We start from the raw sequence: 21,489 nt of genomic DNA, 5'->3' as shown, positions 1-21,489 counted from the left end.
TGCAAAAGGGCTCAGTGTGAAGGGCCTGGGTTCTATACCCACTATTGCAAACAAACAAACAAACCCACAATAACTTCAACACAATTGTTATAACAACCTAAACAGTGCCTAATACTTTTTACTGCAATACTTAGGATATGTAATGCCACATATCCTACCTAAATTTGACCACATTCTGCCATTTTAGAAGGCCAAATAAATATCTCTTCATCTTGTAACACCATTTTTTTGAAGAAAGCAATAAGGGTAGTTTGTCACTAAGTTTTTGTTCCAAGCACCTTTCTCCAGGCTCCCGTTCTTAAACACTGTCTTCCTTCAAAGTGTCAAGAAAATAATAGTTCATATTTATAAACTAATAAAGATGAGCAACAACAAATGAAATATTACAAACTGAAGTCACGTAGACTCGGCCATCTAAACAAAGTGGAATAAACAGAGTAACCAGAAGAGGGGAAAGGGAATTCTGTAATTCTTTTGTGTACATTTTCTTTGGCCAAGGGTTCTGGGATACAGCTTTAACATGCCACCCCCTACCACTGTTTACCCTTTGAATTTTGGCTCGTTCATCATTTCAACTCCTTTAAAGGACATGCTCTGTTGAGCTTCTAGAAATGTAAAAAATAATTTTCTGTTGTTTATAAGCCACCTAGTTGTTGCATTCTGTGGTAGCAGCCTGAACGGACTAAGATAGGACCAAATATATTTTTTAAAAGACTACTCTAATGGATGCACTGAAAGTAGTGCCAGTGAGGGATGGCCAATTGTGAAGGTTTTATGACTGTAGGATTCCAGGAGTGTATACAGTAAGACACAGAAAGGAACAGAAGGAAGATTCAAGATGATATAAAGGCTTTTGCTTTATTTAGCAACTGAAAACATGGAGTTGCCCCAACTGAGATGAGAAAGACTACAGGGGCTGTAGGTTGCAAGGCAAGACTCTGATTTCAGTTTGGGGTATGTTACATTTTGATGCGAAGCGAGCAGTTGAGACTATGAGTCTAAAGTTCAAGAAAGAGGTTCACTTCAAGACTTATGTGGGGCCGGGGATTTAGCTCAGTGGTTTCGGCTGCCTGCTGCGCAAGTGCAAGGACCCGAGTTCGATCCCCGGTATGAAAAAAAAAGACTTATGTGTAGGCCTCATTAGCTATCTAGATGGTATTTAAAGGCACATGACTGGGAAAATGGATGGGATCACCAATGAAATAATTATCTTTATCTTTTCTTACAGTATGGAATTTGTTGGTAAATTCCCACAACATGAATTACATGAAACACTTATTTAATCCTAGAGTTCAGAAGTGTAGTATTTCAGTAATTTGAGACCTAGTCATTAGACTACCAAACAGATCTAGGATCATATCAGACTTCATTGCTCATATACAATCTACTAAGCAGTCCAGTGGGTTATACTTCCAAAGCATATCACAAATTTGCCCACTTCTGTGCATCTCTCTTACTGCTCCCTAATCCCAAACCACTATCATCTCTTACCTGTACTACAGCAATAGATTCCGATCTTGGCCGTACTACTTCTATCCACTCTTTTGTTGCAGCAGACCATCCTCAACCAGAGTGATCTGTCTAAAACAGGTCCACTCAATCACTTCCTTGCTTGAAATCCTCCAAGGGCTTCCCAATCCACTTACAGGGCAAACTAAACTTCTTATCGGGTCTTATAAAACCCAACTTGATCTGATTTCTGCTAACCTCTCTGATCGTATCTCCCCACTGAAAACTCTCTCCCTGTCACAATGTTTCAAATCTACTGGCCTTCTTCTGGTTCCCTGATCATGCCAAGGTTGTTCTTGGACATGCAAGGCATTTGCTCCTTCTGGTCACTTTGCTGGCAAAGTCTCAATTCAAATGTCACTTCTTTAGGAAGGTCTTCCTGAAGTTCCTCTTGTCTGAGTCACTCTGTGTGAATGTGCATTTGCCCTAGATGATGGCAATGGAACTTACAGAAAAATCCCTATGAGTCACTACAGAAAATTCTATGGGACCGTGTTACCACTAACTCTGATACCTCCTCATGTTTACTTGTTTTTTTCCAAATACCCAGACCTCTTCCCTGCCCAGTTATGATCTGTGAGACTCCATACATCCAACCATTTAGAAGGGTTTTGGGGAAGGATATTTTTGAGTCAAATGATACTCAAAAAGAGTTTTGAAACTAGAAGAGCCCATAAAGTGGTAAGCACGATGCATCCATACAAACATACACACACACACACACACACCATCGCCAACGTCTAAGACACCAGGAATAAGAAGAGGATCCTAAGAGCATACCAAAAGAACAAACAGTGATGGGAAGAATCAGGATTATGCTAAATTCTCAATCATCATAACAGGAAGTTAGTAGATACTATCTATAAAAAATAAATCAAGAAATCACAGTAAGTTCATGCTATTTAAAAATGCCTGAAGAAGCAGCTAGTAGGGTTGAAAGTCTGTGCTGATATTACCAGAGTCTGCTGTTGTTGGAATAAGCTTTTCAGAATGACTGGGTTATTTCTGACCTTGAGCATGCATCAGTTTGATACAAATAAAAATTTAAAGAGTGTTGAAAGAGATAAGAGACCATGAAACATGTTTTTCTAGGTAATAAACATAGAAACATCAGTATTGGAAAGAAAGGAATGCTACTATTTGAGAGCCTGTTCACTTGTCATGAGTCTCTCTGTCTTCCTCCCGCTCACTCCCAAAATCTGCATGTAGCTTCTTTCCTGGACTGCTAATGTGGTGATATTTTTCATGTCATCATTTGCTATAATATGTACTCTGATACACAATATGCTTGTTAAAGGAGGTTGTAGAAGAGAACTTGGATACAAAGATCTCCATTTCTAACAATAGGACCGGATGGAGAAAGAGGAGGAACTAGGGAAACAGTTCAGAGATGGAAAGAGGTTTGCATATGAAGGTAGGTCACTGCTCCATCACCTATCAGGGAAGCTTCTTTGTCTCATGATTAAAGGCATCATTTCCCAAACCCCAGCCATCCTTTCAAAATAATCTGGAAAAAAACCTATGAGTCATATACAAAATATATCTCCTTATTTCATAGTCACTCCAGGCTTTCAATCAAAAATAGAATCTAGATTCTCCACCTGAGTTCTCTACTCGCCAAAGGACATTTGGCTCTTGCTAAAACTGTGATCCACGGTTAAAGGAGAGAGATTTGCCACTCTGGAAGAAATTCGTTTGAAAAGGCTGTGAAAGCAATTCCAAAGAACTTTCTATGGCAACATTGTTGGAATCAGGGCACAGCCTTCCAGGATGACTGCCCTAAAGGGCAACACTAATTCGGCTTTTAAGTGTTTCTACGCTTGTTAAAAAGTCAGCCTCCTTACTTTTAAGTCCCAGCTCACAGTGCTAAAGTGTTTTCCTAAAGCCCCCATAAATTCTTCTTTCCCTTTGATACTTGGGCAATTCACCATCTCCTTCACTTCACAAACTATGAGACATGTTTGTGGAAGAAGGGGGAGGGAGGCCAATTTCTCTGGTTCCTCTCTAAATAATAATAGCCCCCAAACATACTTCCTGAGGCCTTGCTAGGTGGGAGTTCTTAGAAGTGAATCTAATGGGACGTTTGACTGATGTGTGTGCTCCCCCCTCCCCAAAATGATGAATGGCTTGAAAACTGCAGCAGCCATCCATCTCCTTGCCACAGGGAATAATGCTGAGCTCTTAATTTTCATCCTCTGCAGATGTAAAAGGCTTAGTGGCAGCTGTATTTTGCTGAAGCGGAGCCCACCTCCCCTCTGTTGCAAAGGCTACCTCACTGATGAGGGGAAGGGTCTGGAGGGCAGTGAAGACCCATTTTTGACTCACTTGGTTGCCCTTGGTTTTAGTTGATTACCAGCAAACACAGGGTGCACCCTGAAACACCTGGTAAAAGTCTTCGAGGTCAGACTCCTGAGAAAAAGAAGAGCTCAGGGCCACTACATTGGTAGGTAAGTTACTAAGCCTTAGGAGTGGCAAGGCTATGTTGTTCAAGGTGCCAGTGAGTAACTGGTTATGTCTAAATGCCGGGCCTCTAGAGTCCAATTTTCATTCCAGCACAGAGATCCTTGGTGAGGCGGGTCACAGCTGCCAAGTACACACTGTACACAGTCAGTGCTCTGTTGGTCTACATGGTTTGGAATTAAAAAAAAAAAATTCAAGTAAAAATCACCTTATATTTGAAAAAGCAGGAAGTATCTGAGCATCTGGATGGATGGGCGAGCATGTGGGACAGAGAAAAAGAAGAAAGGGTGTAGGAAAGAAAGCGAGAGGGGAGAAGGAGAGAGGGAAAGAAGGAAAGGGAAAGAGAGGGAGGGGAGAGCGGGGGAGGGCACTCCTTTCTGAAAAATGTCATTATTACACCAATCTACCAATCTGCAACAACAGCAGCCACATGGCTCAATGCTTGCCCCTCGGCCTCACTGCCAGATATTGCTGGGTGAAATGACAGGAGCCCAACCCTGCCTCTGGCAGCAGGGAAAGAGGCAGGTCTGGGTAGCGCATAATGAGATGATTTTAAAGCCCCGTTAACTTTTTCCATTTTAACTGTTCTTTCTGGATGAGGCACCAGCTCTCTTGGGAGGCCGGTTCTAAGGCATTCCATGGAACCCAAAGCCAGCTATAAGAGATGAGCTTGGGACAGAGCTGCTGGGGAAAGAGCTGCACTTGAATTTCTAGATTCAGAAGGCCACAATCAGGGGAGGAGAATACTTCTTTACTCCTGAGTCGCACAAGAAACACAAGAGGAAAAGACCTCCGAATTCTCTCCATCAATCGTGGATTGAGAATTGGAATTCTTGCTTATTGGTACCGAGAGACATTCACATCAACATGAAGGTGCAGAGGGGTTGACAAAACATGTACAAGGCCCACATTGCTGGGAAGAAGTAGAGCTGGGCTTCACAGTCGGGTCAGGCGAAATCTAAGCCTGTACAAGGTTTTTTCCCCCATGTACAGTGTCAGAGCACAAGACAAGTCTCTAGGGGTACAAAAGTGAAGGAGACACAGTCTCCACCCTAGGAGCTCTAATGGAAGCAAAGGTTTAGGGTATTTTAGGGAATCCTGGTTCTAATTCCATTTGTGATTCTCCTTGAACATACTCTTTCAGTGAGAGGCTCCCCTTAGGTCTCAATGATCACACTTATGAATGAGGAATAATAAGCATGATCAATTAAAATATATCTTTTAATGTGATAAAAAATTTACAGAATATTTTTAGGCCCTTAGCACTGTATCAATACAAAGTGCTACTCCTATTATTAATGGGTAATAGCCACCCCTACATATAACATTTATACCTGATGTACAGTTCATTAGTTGAAATGAATGTGTAGAGAGTAAAGTGACTTCATACTGGCTCTCTTAGCACAAACTGATCGGGGCTGGAGCAACTGGAGGTGAAAAGATTTTGACGTCCAGATTGTAACTTGGGTTGTGCAAAACCCAAATAAGTAAAAGACCTACTTGGATTACAAGAACAATAGAAACAGAATAGAAGGGAAATCTTAGTACCAAAACACAGGATCAAGGAGAAATGCCCGGGTAACAGTCACTGGGTGAAAGAAAGAACCCAATCCTTTAGTCATATTGTTTTTCATCTCACAATCTGAATTCATACAGAAGGGTGATAAATGCTCAGCAGATGCCCAGCCTCATCTCAAAGCAGGTAAATCTACCCACCTGGGCAGAGTATGCATTGAACAAAATCAACAAACTCCATGCCTGCCTCCCTCGGGAGACTACAGACGTCAGAGGGGGCTCTGGCTTAGCATGCCATGAGGAAGGCTGTACAGAAAGAGACTCTGGTCAAGGCTCCATAAAGCCCTGTCGAGTCTGTGGGGAACAATAAGAATGTAGAATATAAATGTGAGCTGCAGGCTGATGGGCCCATTAGGAATTAGGGCAGTCTTTGAAAGGAATCTGCGGAGATGATGCAAAACACCAAGCATGTGACCCAAATCATGGCAGGGCATATTGGAGAGAGAGGGGAATGGGAATGAGACATTTTCTAATCTGATTAGTCTGAAGTTTCCCCTGAGTGTGGAGAAGGGTCAGTGCACAATTAGAGGCAAAGTTAGACTGAACATGGTCTGCTGAGCAGCAGAGAGGGATGACCTCCTCTAAGCTAAGCTGGGCTTGGAGACAGATGTGTTGGGAGACTGAGACAACTTCGAAGCAAGTCGAGGAATCATCTTTTTGTATTAAATGTCAAATCATAAAGGCAAAGACAAAGCAGTCTGCTAAGAATGGGAGGATGATGACTTGGTGGCCTCAACACTGGATAGAAAACCTCTAGGTCCTCCAGAGGCCAAGCTCCCACATTATTGGACTTCCCAGGACAACTCGTCCGTAAGCCAATCAAGAGATAATCTAATAAACATCCACAGCTTCCTGACGAGAAGACAGCTTACTGTGTGAAAGGCATTCAGATCCAACTATCCAAAAACAAGGCTTCCTCCATGAAGAAAGCTATTTGCAAATGGGAAGGGGATCTAGAGGCAGACAGAGGGAGAGGGAGGAGAGAGGAAGGGGAATAAAAAGAATTAAGACATGTTAAGTGTGTGTAACCATTCCTTAAGATGAATGTAAACATTATATAATCCAAGCATGTACAAATAAATAAATAAATAAATAATAAAAAGGAAGGACACAGGATTTTTTTTTCTAGTTCATTTTTAGTCAGATTGTGGTCTATGGCCCCCAACTTGAACTTCTTTCCTAGTCTCTAGTCTATACTTAGCACCAGGTGGGAAGTAAATACTGTTATCTCTTTTTAGAGATAAGGAATTGGAGACTCAAGCAGGTCAAAACTGTTGTCCAAGATTACAGAGCTAATAAGTGGATTCAAAGAATGTAAGGAACATGGTAGCTAGGACAACTCAATTGTCAAACAGGATAGAAGCGGGTGACTATCTAAATGGATCAAAGGCTAAGTCAGCACTCTTTATTACAAGGGCAGAGACTAAAAGGGAAACATAAAGTGTTGTGAGAATTACTAAGGTGATAATCATTCCAATCATCAGCCAAACAAATGCAAGGCTTCATGGGGGGCCACGAAGATAGGACTTGAGGGAAGAGCTGCCTTTGAGAAAGCTAGGAAAATTGGTAACTGTTTCCTATTAAAGAAATAGCCGGAGAAGAGCTGGAGGTGTAGCTCAGAAGTAGAGCACTTGCCTAGCATGCATAAGGCACTGGGTTCCATTGCCAGAGAAAGAAGGAAAGAAAGAAGGAAGGAAGGAAGGAAGGAGAAAGAGGAAGAAGAAGGAGGAGGGGGAGGGGGGAGGGGGGAAGAGGAATAGGAAGAGGGGGGAGGGAAAGAGAAAATAAATAGGCAGAGAAAAAGTAAAAAAGTGAAAAGGCAGGAAGAGTATGTGTGAAATGGATGATGATCCATTCTGCTGGACCATGGCGAAGGCAGGGGGACACTGGGAATGTGCTAACTAGGGGCAATCTTAACTTCTAGGTCTGCTATTTCATCTTGGGTCTTTTATACTAGCATGACCTATTTATCAATCATACTGCTACTAGCAAATAAGAGCAAAAAGAGTTAAAGCAAAAGAAATAGAGCTGACAGTCTAGAAAAATCACTCCAAGGTCAATCCAATGCACATACTATACATATCTAGCTGGATGTACCCTCCTCTGAATTCCCCTCATGACACCTTCATTCTCCCTTATGGGATTTGTTTTTATTTGTTCCTTTTATTTCTCCTTTTGTCTCAGAGTCCCTACATGAGAACAGCACTCTAAAATACCTAAGCCAGATGAGAAGGAGTACAGTGGTACTTTGGTTCATGAAGAATTTGGTTCACAAACAGAAGCATTTGGCAAAATTTTGTTTTTGTTTGTGAACTCTGCATTGGGTGACAAACTCGACCACAGCCATCTTTTGCCATCTTTTCCAGAATCATGGAATGAATTATGTTCATGAACCACTGTAGTTCAAAACTAAGGAGTGCAGTCTTTTTGTAGAGAGCAAAGGGACATCACAGAAGGTTTGCAAGTAGAATAGTGACATGATGACATTTTTGCTCTTAAAAGATACTTAACTACTATATGTAAAGTTAGATTTAAAAATTTAGAGACTGGTGGAAGAAATACCAATGTAGAAGCCCCACAATAGTCAAGAAGAAATGTGGGTCAGAACAAGAATAATGAGAGTGAGAATAGAGAGGAAAGAATGAGTGCAGGCAGTAGGAAGAGGGTGGAACTGTTAAGGTACCCTAATACAGTGGTACCTCAGTTCACAAACTTAATTCATTCCATGATACTAGTTGCGAACCGAATTGGACAAGAGCCAAATCAAATTCAATGGTTACGATCAACATTGACCTTATGGGGGAAATTTGATTCAGTTCTTGTCCAATTCAGTTTGTGACCAGAATCATGGAAAGAATTAAGTTTGTGAACTGAGGTACTACTATATACTGGCTATTTCTAGACAATAATTCCAAATAATTAAAAGCAAAGGATGTGCATTTCAAAGGTAAGGGGGGAACGTCACAGCTCTTCTTCTAGATAAGTGTCTTTGGATAAAATACCTTATCTCTCTCTAAACCTCAACATCCTCATGTATAAGATAGGAAGGATAAAAGTTCTGACTACACCAAGTTGTTTTAAAAAAGAAAATGTGGCCAGGGATTTAGCTCAGTGGTTCCGCCACCTGCCCTGCAAGCGCAAGGACCCAAGTTCAATCTCCAGTACAAAAAAATAAAAAAAGAAAATGAAATAATGCATCAAAGCAATTATTACAATGCCTAGCACAAAGCCAAAAATACTAAAATTATCAAGATATGTTAAGTCAGAGGAGGAGGTGGAATGATGCCGTACAAAAGATAAAAGATGACCAAAATCTGGATGATGAGGAGGGTGAGACTGGAAAATCAAGTCAGATTCAACAGGAGAAGTGATGTGTTTTAGGAAGCAATTCATTGTACTTTCTAACCTATGTTTCACATCTAATGCTGGAGCAGTGTACGGCCCTGTGCTAATAACCCTAAGTCTCATACCACAATGTACATTTCCTTTTGTGCCTAGAACCTGTTTATGTGTCATTAATGTCAAAAAGACAAAACAATGATTCTTAACAGGCTCCATAAATTTCAAAATTATGAATAACTTTTCCTTTTGCATTACTTAAAGGGAGCTGGGTCATCAATGATATAATCAAAACAGACAAGGGTAAATGAGGATAGATGTAAAAGCAAGAATAACCCTTAAAATAAAACTACACACGATCTTTTGCTTACCTGGACAGTAAGTTTTCCAGAAGATCATCAGTCAAAGGAAACCTGTGGGACTTGCAGAGCCTTTTGATGTCTCTACTGGGCAATACATTTTTTCTGCATTAAAACAAAGCAAATGAAATTTTATATACCTTGTGTCCTTCTGGCAAAAATTACATTATAGGAGAAAAAATTAAAATATGATTATGTCCTAAAAATGTGCACATGGAAGTAGGCATGAAAACTGGTACTGGAATTCACAGTAAGGAAAAACAGATATATTACATTTCACTAACCGTTTCCATTTCAGTGGTCACCAGATTCTGTCCTAGGAAGGCCTTTCCTTCAAGATTTAGATTCATGGTTGGTAACAGTACCGACTATTAAGGCAATAGCCATGAGTGTTGCTCTAAGTAATCAATCTGCATTCTTGACCACCAGTCAAAACTGCTTTTCATATTTGAAAACATCCTAGTTTGAAAAGCATGTAGAGCGTACAACACAAATATGATATGACCGAAGGGTATTTTTCTGATCTTCTCCTTGGACCCAAACACCTTTTAACCTGGAAGCTAGCATGGGGGGGGGGGGGTTTGCACGGCTGGGCTTAACATTTACTTCAATTTTGTCAAATGTGAGTAGTTGTCTCTAGAGGAGCCCAACAGTCATTTTCCCCAGAAATGCTTGTGCAGTGTTCTCACTTAGCCAGTGTTCCTCCTACACCGTACAAAATCAGAATCAACAGGAAAGAAAATGGGCTCTTTTCTTTGCAATGAGGTTTGTGTAGAATCAAAGCTCGTCAGATCTAGGAGATCCAGATCTGATCAGATGACCTGTGCATGTGTCATTAATGTCAAAAAGACAAAATAATGATTAACAGACTCCATAAATTTCTTTTTTTAAAAAAAGGGGCCTTTTTTTGGATCTCCCCCCACCCACTTTTCTTTTTTGGTACCAGGAATCGAACTCAGGGCCTCGTGCTTGCCAGGCAGGTGCTGTGCTGCTGAGCTACATCTCTGGCCCTAGGCTCCATAAATTTCAAAATCAAGCTAGGTTATCTGATCAAGCAGCCCCATTATACCCAGAGGTATTCCTTTAGCCAAGGAGAATCACACTTCCATCCTAGAAAAGGGGCACCACCATGGGGGAAGAGAGGACCAGTGTCATGAAAGCTCACTCCACACATCCTCTAGGAGGCTCAAGGAAGCTTAAAGATTCAAAGAAAAAGAACACCTATATAATAATTCAGTAAGAATACATTATGGATTAAGAAAAAAATCATGTTCATTTTTAAGATAAGTTATGAGACCTTCAAAGATACTCAGGGCAGCAGCTGGCCACATGGGTACCAACTTCAAACCTGCAGATGAACAAAAGGGTCACAGAGAAGAGAGATGGCAGCGATATGCAATAACAAGGATTTTCCAACTCAAAATGAAATCAATAAATTTATATTTCCACCCACTGTATCAAGTCTATGGGTAAAATAAATCCCAAAACATATTAAGATGGCTGTATTCAGTTGAATATAACAATGATTTCATGAACTCAGCAAACATGATCAATGTATTAGAAATAGATTATGCTGAGCTCCATTATTTTTTGGTACCAGGGATCAAAACTGGGGCCTTGTGCTTGCAAGGCAGGTGGCTGAACCACTAAGCTAAATCCCCGGCCCTGAGGTCCATTAATTTTAAGAAGTAATTTCAAAGAAATTCAATATAAAGTTTACTTCTAAGTTTTCTGTTCTATGTATTATAAAAGGCCTCTTTATAAGAACCAGGTAGTACTTAAAATAATCTAAAATGATGCCTCAGAATTAAACCTTGTAACATTTTGATTTACTACATTTCAGTTGACAGCTTCTAAAAATGAACAAAAAATTGCAGGGGGCAGCCTCTTCTTCTAATGACACAGGGCCTCCCTTATTCATCCCTATCCCCGAATGATTTCAGGTGGTTTTGCTAAATAGTGGAGTATAAAGCGCTATGTCAATTTTCTTTTCACCCTGTTGGATAAAATATAAATTCCTTCATTACTTAAAGTACTTAAAAACTTTATTAGAATCAATAAAATAAAGCTTACTTTTTTCGATCTTCATACACACAGCTAGAAATGAGTCTGTCAAAATGCTCAAACATATTTTTCTTGAGCTTTTCTTGAGCCTGTGCAATTAAGAGATTCCCATCTGAACCCATGTCCGCAGGGACACGGTAGTGACGTGCAATGGTTAAAATCTCCTGGTCTGTGAGCCTATTGACAGTTATATCCAACAACAGGTCTCTGTTAAAAAAAAAAATGGGAAAACAATACCTAAGATTCTTCTATTAAAAAGATCCAAATTCCTTTTGACAGAACTTTTACCAACTATGCAGAGGACAGGTGATGACTATTCTTCTTTAACTTAATTCATTTATTTAATTTAGGAATAGTAGGAAGGCACCAATGCTAGGATTTTTAAAAAATCATAAGCACTTTAGTTAATAAATAAAATGGCATTTTGCCCCAAGTCAGAATTCTACTAGACAATATCCTGCAACCTAGAAGTAAATTAGTAGAGTCCATGAATAGTTAAAATACCTGTCACTAAGTACATTCCTTTATTACACAAAGTAGTAACTAAATTGGGTTTCTGGTTTCCCAGGGTACCTACTTACAAATTAATAAATTAGAAAGGTGTTTTGGGGATGGGGAAAGCAACTGTGCACATTTCTGTAGTGAAAAGTAAAAACTGACAGACCTTGGCAAGGAGAAAAAAAGGTAAAAGTTAAAAAGCTGTGTAAAGGTACAGCTATCTGAGTCTTTAGAAGGCAAGTGGCATTGAGATTATTTGGCAGAACTAAAAGAAAAAAAATAACAAGAACATATTAATGATATGGACCCAAAGCCTAACAAATTGGCTCTTCAATACATCCTGACTGAAAGCTCTAAACTATGGAGCATCCATCAGGAAAAACTACATCCAAACAATTAAAATATAAAATGTTATGGGAATTACATAAATAAAATTTTACAAGAAAATGTACTTAATGAAAACAATTCAGTGCCCAAGAATCCTGAATGAATGAGGGGAATTCAGATTTTATCCGCTCCTCTACTATAGACTGGTCTTTCAGATTAAGGGCTTTTAGTTCTTTCAGATAATTCTGGTCTTTATATCACAGTCATTAAAGAATTCTAGGTTCTCCTAGTCAGGAATTTCCTTACAGTAGTGAAGTCCACGATGGTATCCTATTCAAAGGAACTGCATTTTACCAGGTTTTTAAGGGGTTTTCATTGGAGTTTTACTGTTGTTATTTTTATTGGGAAATGAAGGCCAATTCTACCAAGGGAACCGTATCATTTCAGCAAGTCAGATCAGACAATTCATTAGTACTATTGGCAAGGGGCTCATACAGTGAAAGACACTAACAGACACACAGGCCCCTGGACTTTTCAGAGTGATACGCTATTTGAACACTCCAAGCACACAGATCAATTCAAAAATCCACAAGGTGGTACGGCCAGCTGAATGAAATAAGTGAATCAAATTCCACTATCCATCATTTACTGAGGATTCACCATACGCTGCCAAGTACTCCTGTCATAGACTGTCCCATCTGACCCTGGAGACAGTATTATCTTGATTTTACAGATGAGAACAGTGAGGCACAGGAGGGTTAAGTAATCCATCCAGTGTCACAAAAGCAAGAATGTGACCCATGCAGTCTGGCTTCAGAGCCCATGCTCTTGTACAATACTCTGTCCCCCTCTTCTACCGGGGGAGATGATGAAGTGACTAAATCAAGTGGGGTTCAGGAAAAGCTTTATGTCTTCAGAAGTGAGTTTTGAGCTGATTTTTTTAAGGCCCTCTTTTTCCTTTACTCTCTAATGCTACGGTTTGAGTATCTGGTTTGTTTTTGAGACAGGACCTTGCTATGTATCTCAGCCGGGTCTGGAACTTGCAATCCTCTTGCTTCAGCCTCCTGAGTGCTGAGATTACAGGTGTACTTTACCATGCCCAGCTCATGCTACAGTTTGAATGTGTTCCCTCAAGTTTATGTGTTAGAAACTTAATCCCCAAATTCATATATTGATGGTATTTGAATACAGAGCCTTTGGGAGGTAATTAAAATTAGATGAGGTCATGAGGGTGGGGCTCCCACAATGGCCCTGGTGGTTTTTTAAAAAAGGAAGAGAGGCCCAAGCTAGCACACTTGCTGTCTTGCCATGCGATGCCCTCATGTTATGATGCAACAAGAAGGACCAGAACAGATGCCAGCATCATGCTGATGGAATTCACAGCACAAAGTGTCATGAGCTAAATATACTTCTATTCTTTGCAAATTATCCTGTCTTGGGTACTCTGTTATAGCAACAGAAAACAGACTGAGGCAGGTCATTCCTTCTGGTATGAAGACTATCATTAGCCGGCACAAAAAACTAAGAGGAAATAAATACCAAAACCTTGTGTCATCAATCATCTCTGACAGAGGACTAATTGCCCACAGGGGAGTCACTGCAAGGAAAGGTCCTGCTTGGCTCATTCACAACATTGGTCATGGAATAATCAGTCAGGACAACACACAAAATGAAATACTACGCTGCCATTAATATGTTTATTAGTACTTCCTGGTAGGAACAACATCACTGCTACGTTGATAAAGGTAGCATGATCCCACAAAACTCAAATGCAGGTGCGTATACAGTCACAAGGGGAACAAAAAAAGTAAAAGAAAACCCCAGGACACATTCAAAAATATTAATAGCACTATCTCTGATTGCTTACACTTTTCTTTAAACATATTTTAATTTTTTATGAATTTCTGATTAATCAAACATTGTCAGAAATAAGATCATTCAAAAGGTTTTTTTTTCCTTTTGAAAGGAGAACACAGGGTGAACAGGGGCAAGTGGTACACTCCTGAGGACAAAGGAAAAAACTGTGTGCAGCAAGAACTAGAAACTTTCCATGCACCTTTAACTAAACTTATTATGGCACCACCAGATCATGAAAGTTTATTTTCCTTTTCATTGGATAAACTGAAATTATCCTAGCCTTACTGTAGTTAAAATTTATAACTGCTGGGTTTCTGTATGCTTGGATTTTAAACAGCTCAGTATTCTGTATGCTTGGGTTTTAAACAGCACAATTTTCCCCATGGCTTTACATGAGAAAGCATCCAACAAGCTGTAAGTCCCTCATGCTGCCTTTAGTCCTACAGGGCACTGGAGGAGCTTCAGCAGCCATGTGAGGTGCTCTCTGCAGCAGGGCTCTCTACCAGGATGCCCAAGTCTTGCCAAAAGTAGCATACTACATTTTCTAAAATTGTAGTAAAATATGCCTAACATGAAATTTACCATTCGTAACATTTAAGACATCGGTAATGTAGTGCAACAACCATCTTTACCTAGTTCCAAACATTTTCATCACCCCAAAGAAATCCCATACCCATGAAGCAGTTACTCCTCTTTACTTCCTCCCCCTAGACCTCTCTCCTACTTGGTAAACAGTAATCTGCTTTCTCTCTTTGCAGATTTGCCAATTCTGGATATTTCATTTAAATGGAACCATATATGGTCTTTTCTACCTGGCTTCTCTCACTTAACACAGTATTTTCAAGGTTCATCTGTGTTATACCATGTATAAGTACTTTGTTTCTTTTTGTGGCTGAATAGTATTCCATTGTACAATGTGCCACACCTTATTTAGCCATCCATGCATTGATGCACATTTGGGTTGTTTCTAACTTTTAACTATTGTGAACAGTTCTGCTATCAATAGCTGTATAGAAATTTTTATCGAACAATTATTTCCAATTTGGGGGGTATATATACCCAGGAGTGCAATTGCTGAGCCATATGGTAACTTATTGAGGAACCATCAAACTGTTTTCTTGCACATTCCACTTCTCCTTAGCAACAACCACAAAAACAAACACAGCCCTCCTTCACCTAACACTTCGGAGTGAACCTAAAATAATCAGATACCAACATCTGATTTCAGAACTTTTTAGTTGTTATTGGATTTGGGGGGGGGGGGTTACTGGGAATCAAACTCAGGACCTTGCACTTGCCACGCAGGTGGCAAAGCCACTGAGCTAAATCCCCAGCCACCATGTTGGTGTTTCTTGATTGGTTGCTTTTCTTTCCTTTTTTTTTTTTTAAAGACAGGATCTTGCTATGTAGTTCACGCTGGCCTTGAACTTACTATGTAGCCCAGGCTGGCCTCAAACTCATGGCGATCTTTCTGCCTCAGCCTCCCAAATGCTGGGATTATAGGTATGCACCATCACACTCAGCTGATTTCAGTACTTTGTGCCCATTCATTTAAGGGAAATGAAAATGCATTTTTACAAGCAGGTATTAACTGATTTTGTGCTTGCACATTAATATTAACTAATCTTAAAGATTTTAATGACAAGTTATCTTTGTCTTTGCCCAACACTGAACTCCATTCCTGGAACTAACATCTTATACAGTATAATACTACATTACAACAGTATTATTTAGTCTTATAAAAGATGCTGCCATGATTTTGTTTTTGTACCCAAAATCATGAAATTTTTTTAAAATGCCAAGCTGCTCTAGGGTATTGAGGTAGCTATGCAGAATTCTGAAATATGAAATGCCAAACAACTTTAGAAGACTTCATTTCATTAAAACCTTCCAGTCAAGTAATGATGAGTCAAAACTTCCCCATATAGCACGAAATCTCAGGGTATTTTGTTTTTTGGTTTTTTTGGTACCGGGGATCGAACTTAGGACCTTGCACTTGCGAGGCAGGCGGTGGAACCATTGAGCTAAATCCCCGGCCCATCAGGGTATTTTCTTACATATTGAATCATCAAAGTCTAAGCACTGTCTTTTAGATAAACTTTAAAAATAATTACTTTTTTTTTTTTTGGTACCAGGGATCGAACTTGGGACCTTGTGCTTGTGAGGCATGCGCCGGAACCACTGAGCTAATAAATCCCCAGCCTCAAAAATAATTACTTTTGGCACAAATAAAGCCTCAAGAGCCTAAGTCTTAGGTCCTAAGGCTTATAAGAAAATCTAGTTGAGCCTAAACTAAAGCAAGCAGCAGTTCTGATGACAATTAGGTAGCACCCTTTCTCATTTCCTTCACTTTAGTATTCATCAAATAAAGTGTGTTTTGCTTCCTCTCACCAGAAGCTACTACACACCTCCGTTCACATCCTATCCTCCCTCAGGCTTCTAACACTTGTGGGCATGACCAGCCCACACATAGCAGAAAACTCTGCCTCACTGTCACTTGCCCCCCAGGACAGCATAGTGTTGAACAATTATGCTGTCAATCATTAGAGGTTGGCAGAGTTAGCTGGTAGAATATATGTCAGAGGAAGAGAGATGGAAACATACATCAAAGTGGGACCAAAACAAATGTCTGACCAGACAGATTTTGTAAGGCCCAACTAAAGTTCATCGCCATTTACAAAGCTCTACCACCTCATTAAAGAACAAGACCATTACATACGACCACTTAGGCTGTGCCCTGCCCATCTTTAAAGAGTACATTTATAGACTTATGGTATAAGTAGTTTCCTCTGGAGTTGTGCAATGTGGTGGCCTTGCCAGACAGGACAAGGAACTCCAGAGGATAGGGGGAGAAGGGGACCACTGCTAAGAAATCATCTATTCCAGCCAAGATCACAAACCTGTTTTCAAATGGGAGGTGGTGTGGTTTGGTAGGAAAAGTGTGAGCTTTCGAATTACAAAGACCTGGATTAAAATTCTGATCCAACTCACTAATAAATGGGAAATGTGGTAAATTAGTGAAATTCTCTGAACCTTTTCTTATCAGTAGAATTAGGCAAGACCACTTGAATCACAGAATTTTATTCTGCCATAAGAGCCAGAATGATCTTTTTTTTCCCCCTCATTAAGTTTATTGGTACATTTTAGGTATAAAATACAGTTACATTCATCATTGGGATCTTGTACCATTACATGAGTCTCTTGGTTCTTATTTTTTCCCCTTCCCCTGCCCTCCCTTCACCCCCTCCACCCTTCCCTATTTGCAAAGATCTTGTTTCCATTTTTTTCCTCTTCTCATATTTTTTCCTTTCCCTTTTTTTCCTTTCCTCTACCCCTCCCAATTCCCCTGCTCCTTTAGACCTTTTCTTCCTATTACACAATATCAGTTATACATTTTTAAAATTACAATATCAAGATCTAGGAAACATTACCACAGATTTTACAGAATTTAAAAGGATATAGAAACCATATTTCAAAAATCTGTTTTGAAATAAATTTGACAACTTCAAAGAAGTACCTTGGAAGACAAATTAATGAAACTAACTCTGGAGGAAATATAAAATTTGAATAGTACCTATTAAAATAAGTACATTCCTAGCTTGAAAAACTACCTATATGACAACAGCAGGCTCATATACATTTTAACTGATAAAATATATTTAAACAATTAAAGCACAAAAAAGAAGGAACACTTCTCCCCTCATTTTAGGAAATCAACATTGTGCTAATCCTAAAACTAAAATGGTGCTAAAATAGTCAGATCATGCTATCACCCTGTCCAAAACCCTCTGAGGGCTTAGCATCTTTCTCAAAGTAGAACCCAAAAGACTCATGAGAGCCCACATGGTCCAGTGTGATCCGCCTCCTCTGTTATCCCTAGAAAGTCATCCCCTATAAAGCCCATCATGTCTCCCTGTGAACCCGCCTTATTGTACTCTGTTCTTCCTCAAACAAACCAGGTATGTCCCAACCTCAGAGCCTTTCCACTTGCTGTTCCTTCTAACAGGAATGTTCTTTCCCGAGTACGTTACAGTTTGGTCCTTTGTCTCTTTTAGGGCATCTTCTCATGTATCAGATGTCAGCATCTCCACAGGGCCTTGCTTGACTACTCTTGTTAAAAGTTTAACTTTTAACTTTTTAACTCCCATTACAATTCTAACCCCTTCCCTGATTTCTCTCTCACTGTCATGCATCATACTTTAACCGCATATATAATTTTCTCATTTTGCATATCGGTTTCATCATTCCCCCACCCTTACTAGAATGTAAGTTCCACAGAGGGCAAGGCTACTTGTCTGCTTTGTTAACTGCTGAATCCACAATAAATAGCACACAGTAAGTCTTGGATAATAAATAGCACACAGTAAGTCTTGCATAATAATTTGCTGAATAGATGAAAAATAAGGGTTAAGTTAGCAAGATATGTAAAGCATTTAGCATAGTGCCTAGAACTATAAACATTCAATAAGAACAATTTTTTACTATTCTAATCATCTCACAATGGAGATAATTTCAAGTTGTATTAAACTGGAAGAGTGACCGCTTTTAAGTGAGTTTATCTTGGAGAAATGGCAAATGATTTTGATGCCTTTGAAATATTAGAATTTATCTGTAGGCTGTAAAAGGAAAATGGTCTGCTTGTTGTAAATAGTCATATTGAGGAGTAAGGTAACAAGCTCAAGGTGGGCCTTCCGTTATACACTGGACAGAACACAAAAGCTCCACAAATACTCAAATTTTACAAACCAAACTAGATTCCCTCTTTCATTCTCTGCTATGAATCGATATGCTACATTCATTTTGGTCATTTTTAATTGGTAATGGCACCCAACATCTTTGCTGTAAATTCTTCTAATTTCTGTCAAGTTCTTAATGACAAACAAGCACACTGAACTTTGAAATAAAATCCTTTTGAAACTAAAGAATCTATGATAGTATAGCTGCTGCCTAATTCATCTACTTTGTAAATTAATTTTTATGAGATATTTTCTAAAAAGAAGTACCTCTACGTTGAAAATCACTGACCCAGTGTTCTTATTTGAAATAAATGTAGGCCTGGGAATTTAGCTCAGTTTTTCCACCACCTGCCTCGCAAGCGCAAGGTCTCGAGTTCAATCCCCAGTAGCAAAGAAGAAAAGAAAAAAAAGAAAAGAAACTGAAATAAATGTAAGCAGGTTATTGTTTTCTCTTTATTACGGATCTCATCTTCATGCCACATCAAATACTATGGCTTTTCATGTTTTGACATGTAGTGGAATGTACGTGGTAATTTTAATTTATTTAGTTTGAAATTCATTATATCTTGCTGCATTCAACTTTAGGACTGTTAAAATATAGGCAAATAAAAAGATATTCTCCTGCAGTTAGGAGTAATTCCTGTACATTATTAACAATCTATTCTTCATAGAGATATAATTTAAGACGTGCTTTAAAATAGCCATCTAGAGAGAAGCTCAGCGGGTCCCAGCACCTGGAAGGAAGCTCCCCACCTCCATCCCAGGCTCCTAGGGCAGAGAAGCTCAGCTGGTCCAGCACACGGAAGGAAGCTCCCCCACCACCATCCCAAGCTCCTTGGGCAAAGAAGCTGAGCCGGTCCCAGCACCCAGAAGGAAGCTCCCCCGCTGCCATCCCAAGATCCTAGGGCAGAGAAGGTGAGCCACTTGGGTGCCAGAAGCACCCCACCCCCGTGGAAACGAGAAGACACATAAACAAGCCTCAAAAACAGACTTCCAGATAACCTACAGCAACCCCAAAGGGAAACGACATGGAATAATCTGATACTCAACCACCTGCACTCTCTGAACTGGCAACAAAAGAGGATCTGGGAAAAATGAAATCAGAAATAATTACTCAGATAATAGCAAAGATTTTGCTCATGGTGCAAGACATGATTAATAAATCTAGAGAGGACACAGATAAAAAAAATAGAGGATCTGAGGAACATGATGGAATCCCAACATAGGAAACAAATGGAATCCATAAAACAGATACAAACAGATTTCCAAGAGATTAAAAACTCCATTGAAAGTCTGCGCAGCAGAATGAACCAATGTGAGGATAGAATTTCACATATAGAAGATAAGATTCCAATTAGTGACCAGGAAAAGAAAAATTGCTTTAAAATTGTAAGGAATCACGAGAAATCAATCCAGCAGCTGCTAGATGATGCAGAGAAGAATAACATAAGACTGATTGGAGTCAATGAAGAAAGAGGAGAGAGTGCAGATGACATAAAAAAACTCTTCACAGAAGTGATGGCAGAAAACTTCCCAAGGAGTGGAAAAGAACTTGACATACAGATAAGTGAGGCATATAGGACTCCAGCTAGCCTTGATCAAAAAAAATCTACACATAGGCATACAATAGTTAGGATTCCAGAAATCCAACAGAAGAACAAAATTCTACAAGCAGTAAGAGAAAAGAAACAAATCACATACAAAGGAAAGCCCATCAGAATCACAGCAGACTTCTCAATGCAAACCCTCAAGGCAAGAAGAGCTTGGAGTGATGTATTTCAAGCCCTAAAGGAAAACAGCCTCCAACCCAGATTGATGTACCCTGCAAAACTATCTTTCAAAATGGATGGAGAAATAAGATACTTTCATGACAAAGAGTACCTCAAGAATTTCATGAATACCAAACCAGCACTCCAAAAAATTTTAGACAATACCCTAGGAAAAGACAATGAGGATCACAACCCCAGGAAACCCAGCAGAATGAACCCATTGGGTGTGACAAATTAAACACAAAGGGGGAGAATCCAACAAAAAGAAAAAGTCATGACAAGGCTTTTAAAACTTTTAACTTCATCTCCCTAATGAGTGTATAATTCAATCTTATTATTGTACTGATTAGTATTTTTCTGATTCTAGACTTGCACACCATTCCTTGTGCTATACTGGCTATTTATCATCTTCTTACGTCTACATTTTAATTGGGTTGTCTATTAATGAGCTCTAAGAATTCTTTATATATTCTGGTCATAGGTTATATGCATTGTAAATATGGTCTGTTTAAGGACTACTTTTCATTTTAATGATGTCATTTAAAGTTCTAAATTTTGATGGACTCTCATTTATCAATTTTTTTCTTTTATACATCATGTTTTTTGTATCCTAGGTAGTTCTTGCCTACCCTGAATTCATAAATATTTTCCCTTATAATTTCTTCTTAAAGTTTTATACTTTTAGGCTTTCTTATTTAGGTTCATAGATCCGTTCAAGTTATTTTCATGTATGGAAAAAAAGGGTTGAGGTTCATTTTTTATATACGGATACCAGGTGTTCTAGTGCCATTTGCTGAAAACACTATCTCTTCCTCGGCTCTTGAATTGAGTTTATATTCTATAAAATGCTAATGTTAAATAATCTTTCAAAACTCAGTGGACCATATATGTGTGGTTCTATTTCTAGATTCTCTGTTTTATTCCAGTGATCTATATGTCTTTCCTTATACCAACACTGCCTTGATTACTGTAGCTTTAGAAGAAGTCTTAAAATTA

General features: G+C 39.3%; 1 protein-coding gene across 5 annotated transcripts in view; it reads right to left on the bottom strand.

Annotated features, from left to right (window-relative positions):
- Efhc2 (EF-hand domain containing 2) overlaps nt 1-21,489 on the bottom strand; it is a 261,879-nt gene that overhangs the window by 17,901 nt on the left and 222,489 nt on the right. For all 5 annotated transcript variants that reach the window (XM_087189834.1, XM_087189833.1, XM_087189837.1 and 2 more), the window contains 2 exons: nt 11,316-11,513; nt 9,255-9,347 (listed from right to left, as the gene is read on the bottom strand). In XM_087189834.1, the coding sequence (XP_087045960.1) occupies nt 9,255-9,347; nt 11,316-11,513 (291 nt within the window). The remainder of the gene's footprint in view (nt 1-9,254; nt 9,348-11,315; nt 11,514-21,489) is intronic.

This window comes from Heterocephalus glaber, unplaced genomic scaffold (assembly GCF_053883595.1).
Source record: "Heterocephalus glaber isolate CG9 unplaced genomic scaffold, H.glaber_assembly_v1.0 deba00001547, whole genome shotgun sequence".
NCBI lineage: Eukaryota > Metazoa > Chordata > Mammalia > Rodentia > Bathyergidae > Heterocephalus > Heterocephalus glaber.
Note: the sequence above shows the minus strand (reverse complement) of the source record. Positions and strands in the feature narration are given on the sequence as shown.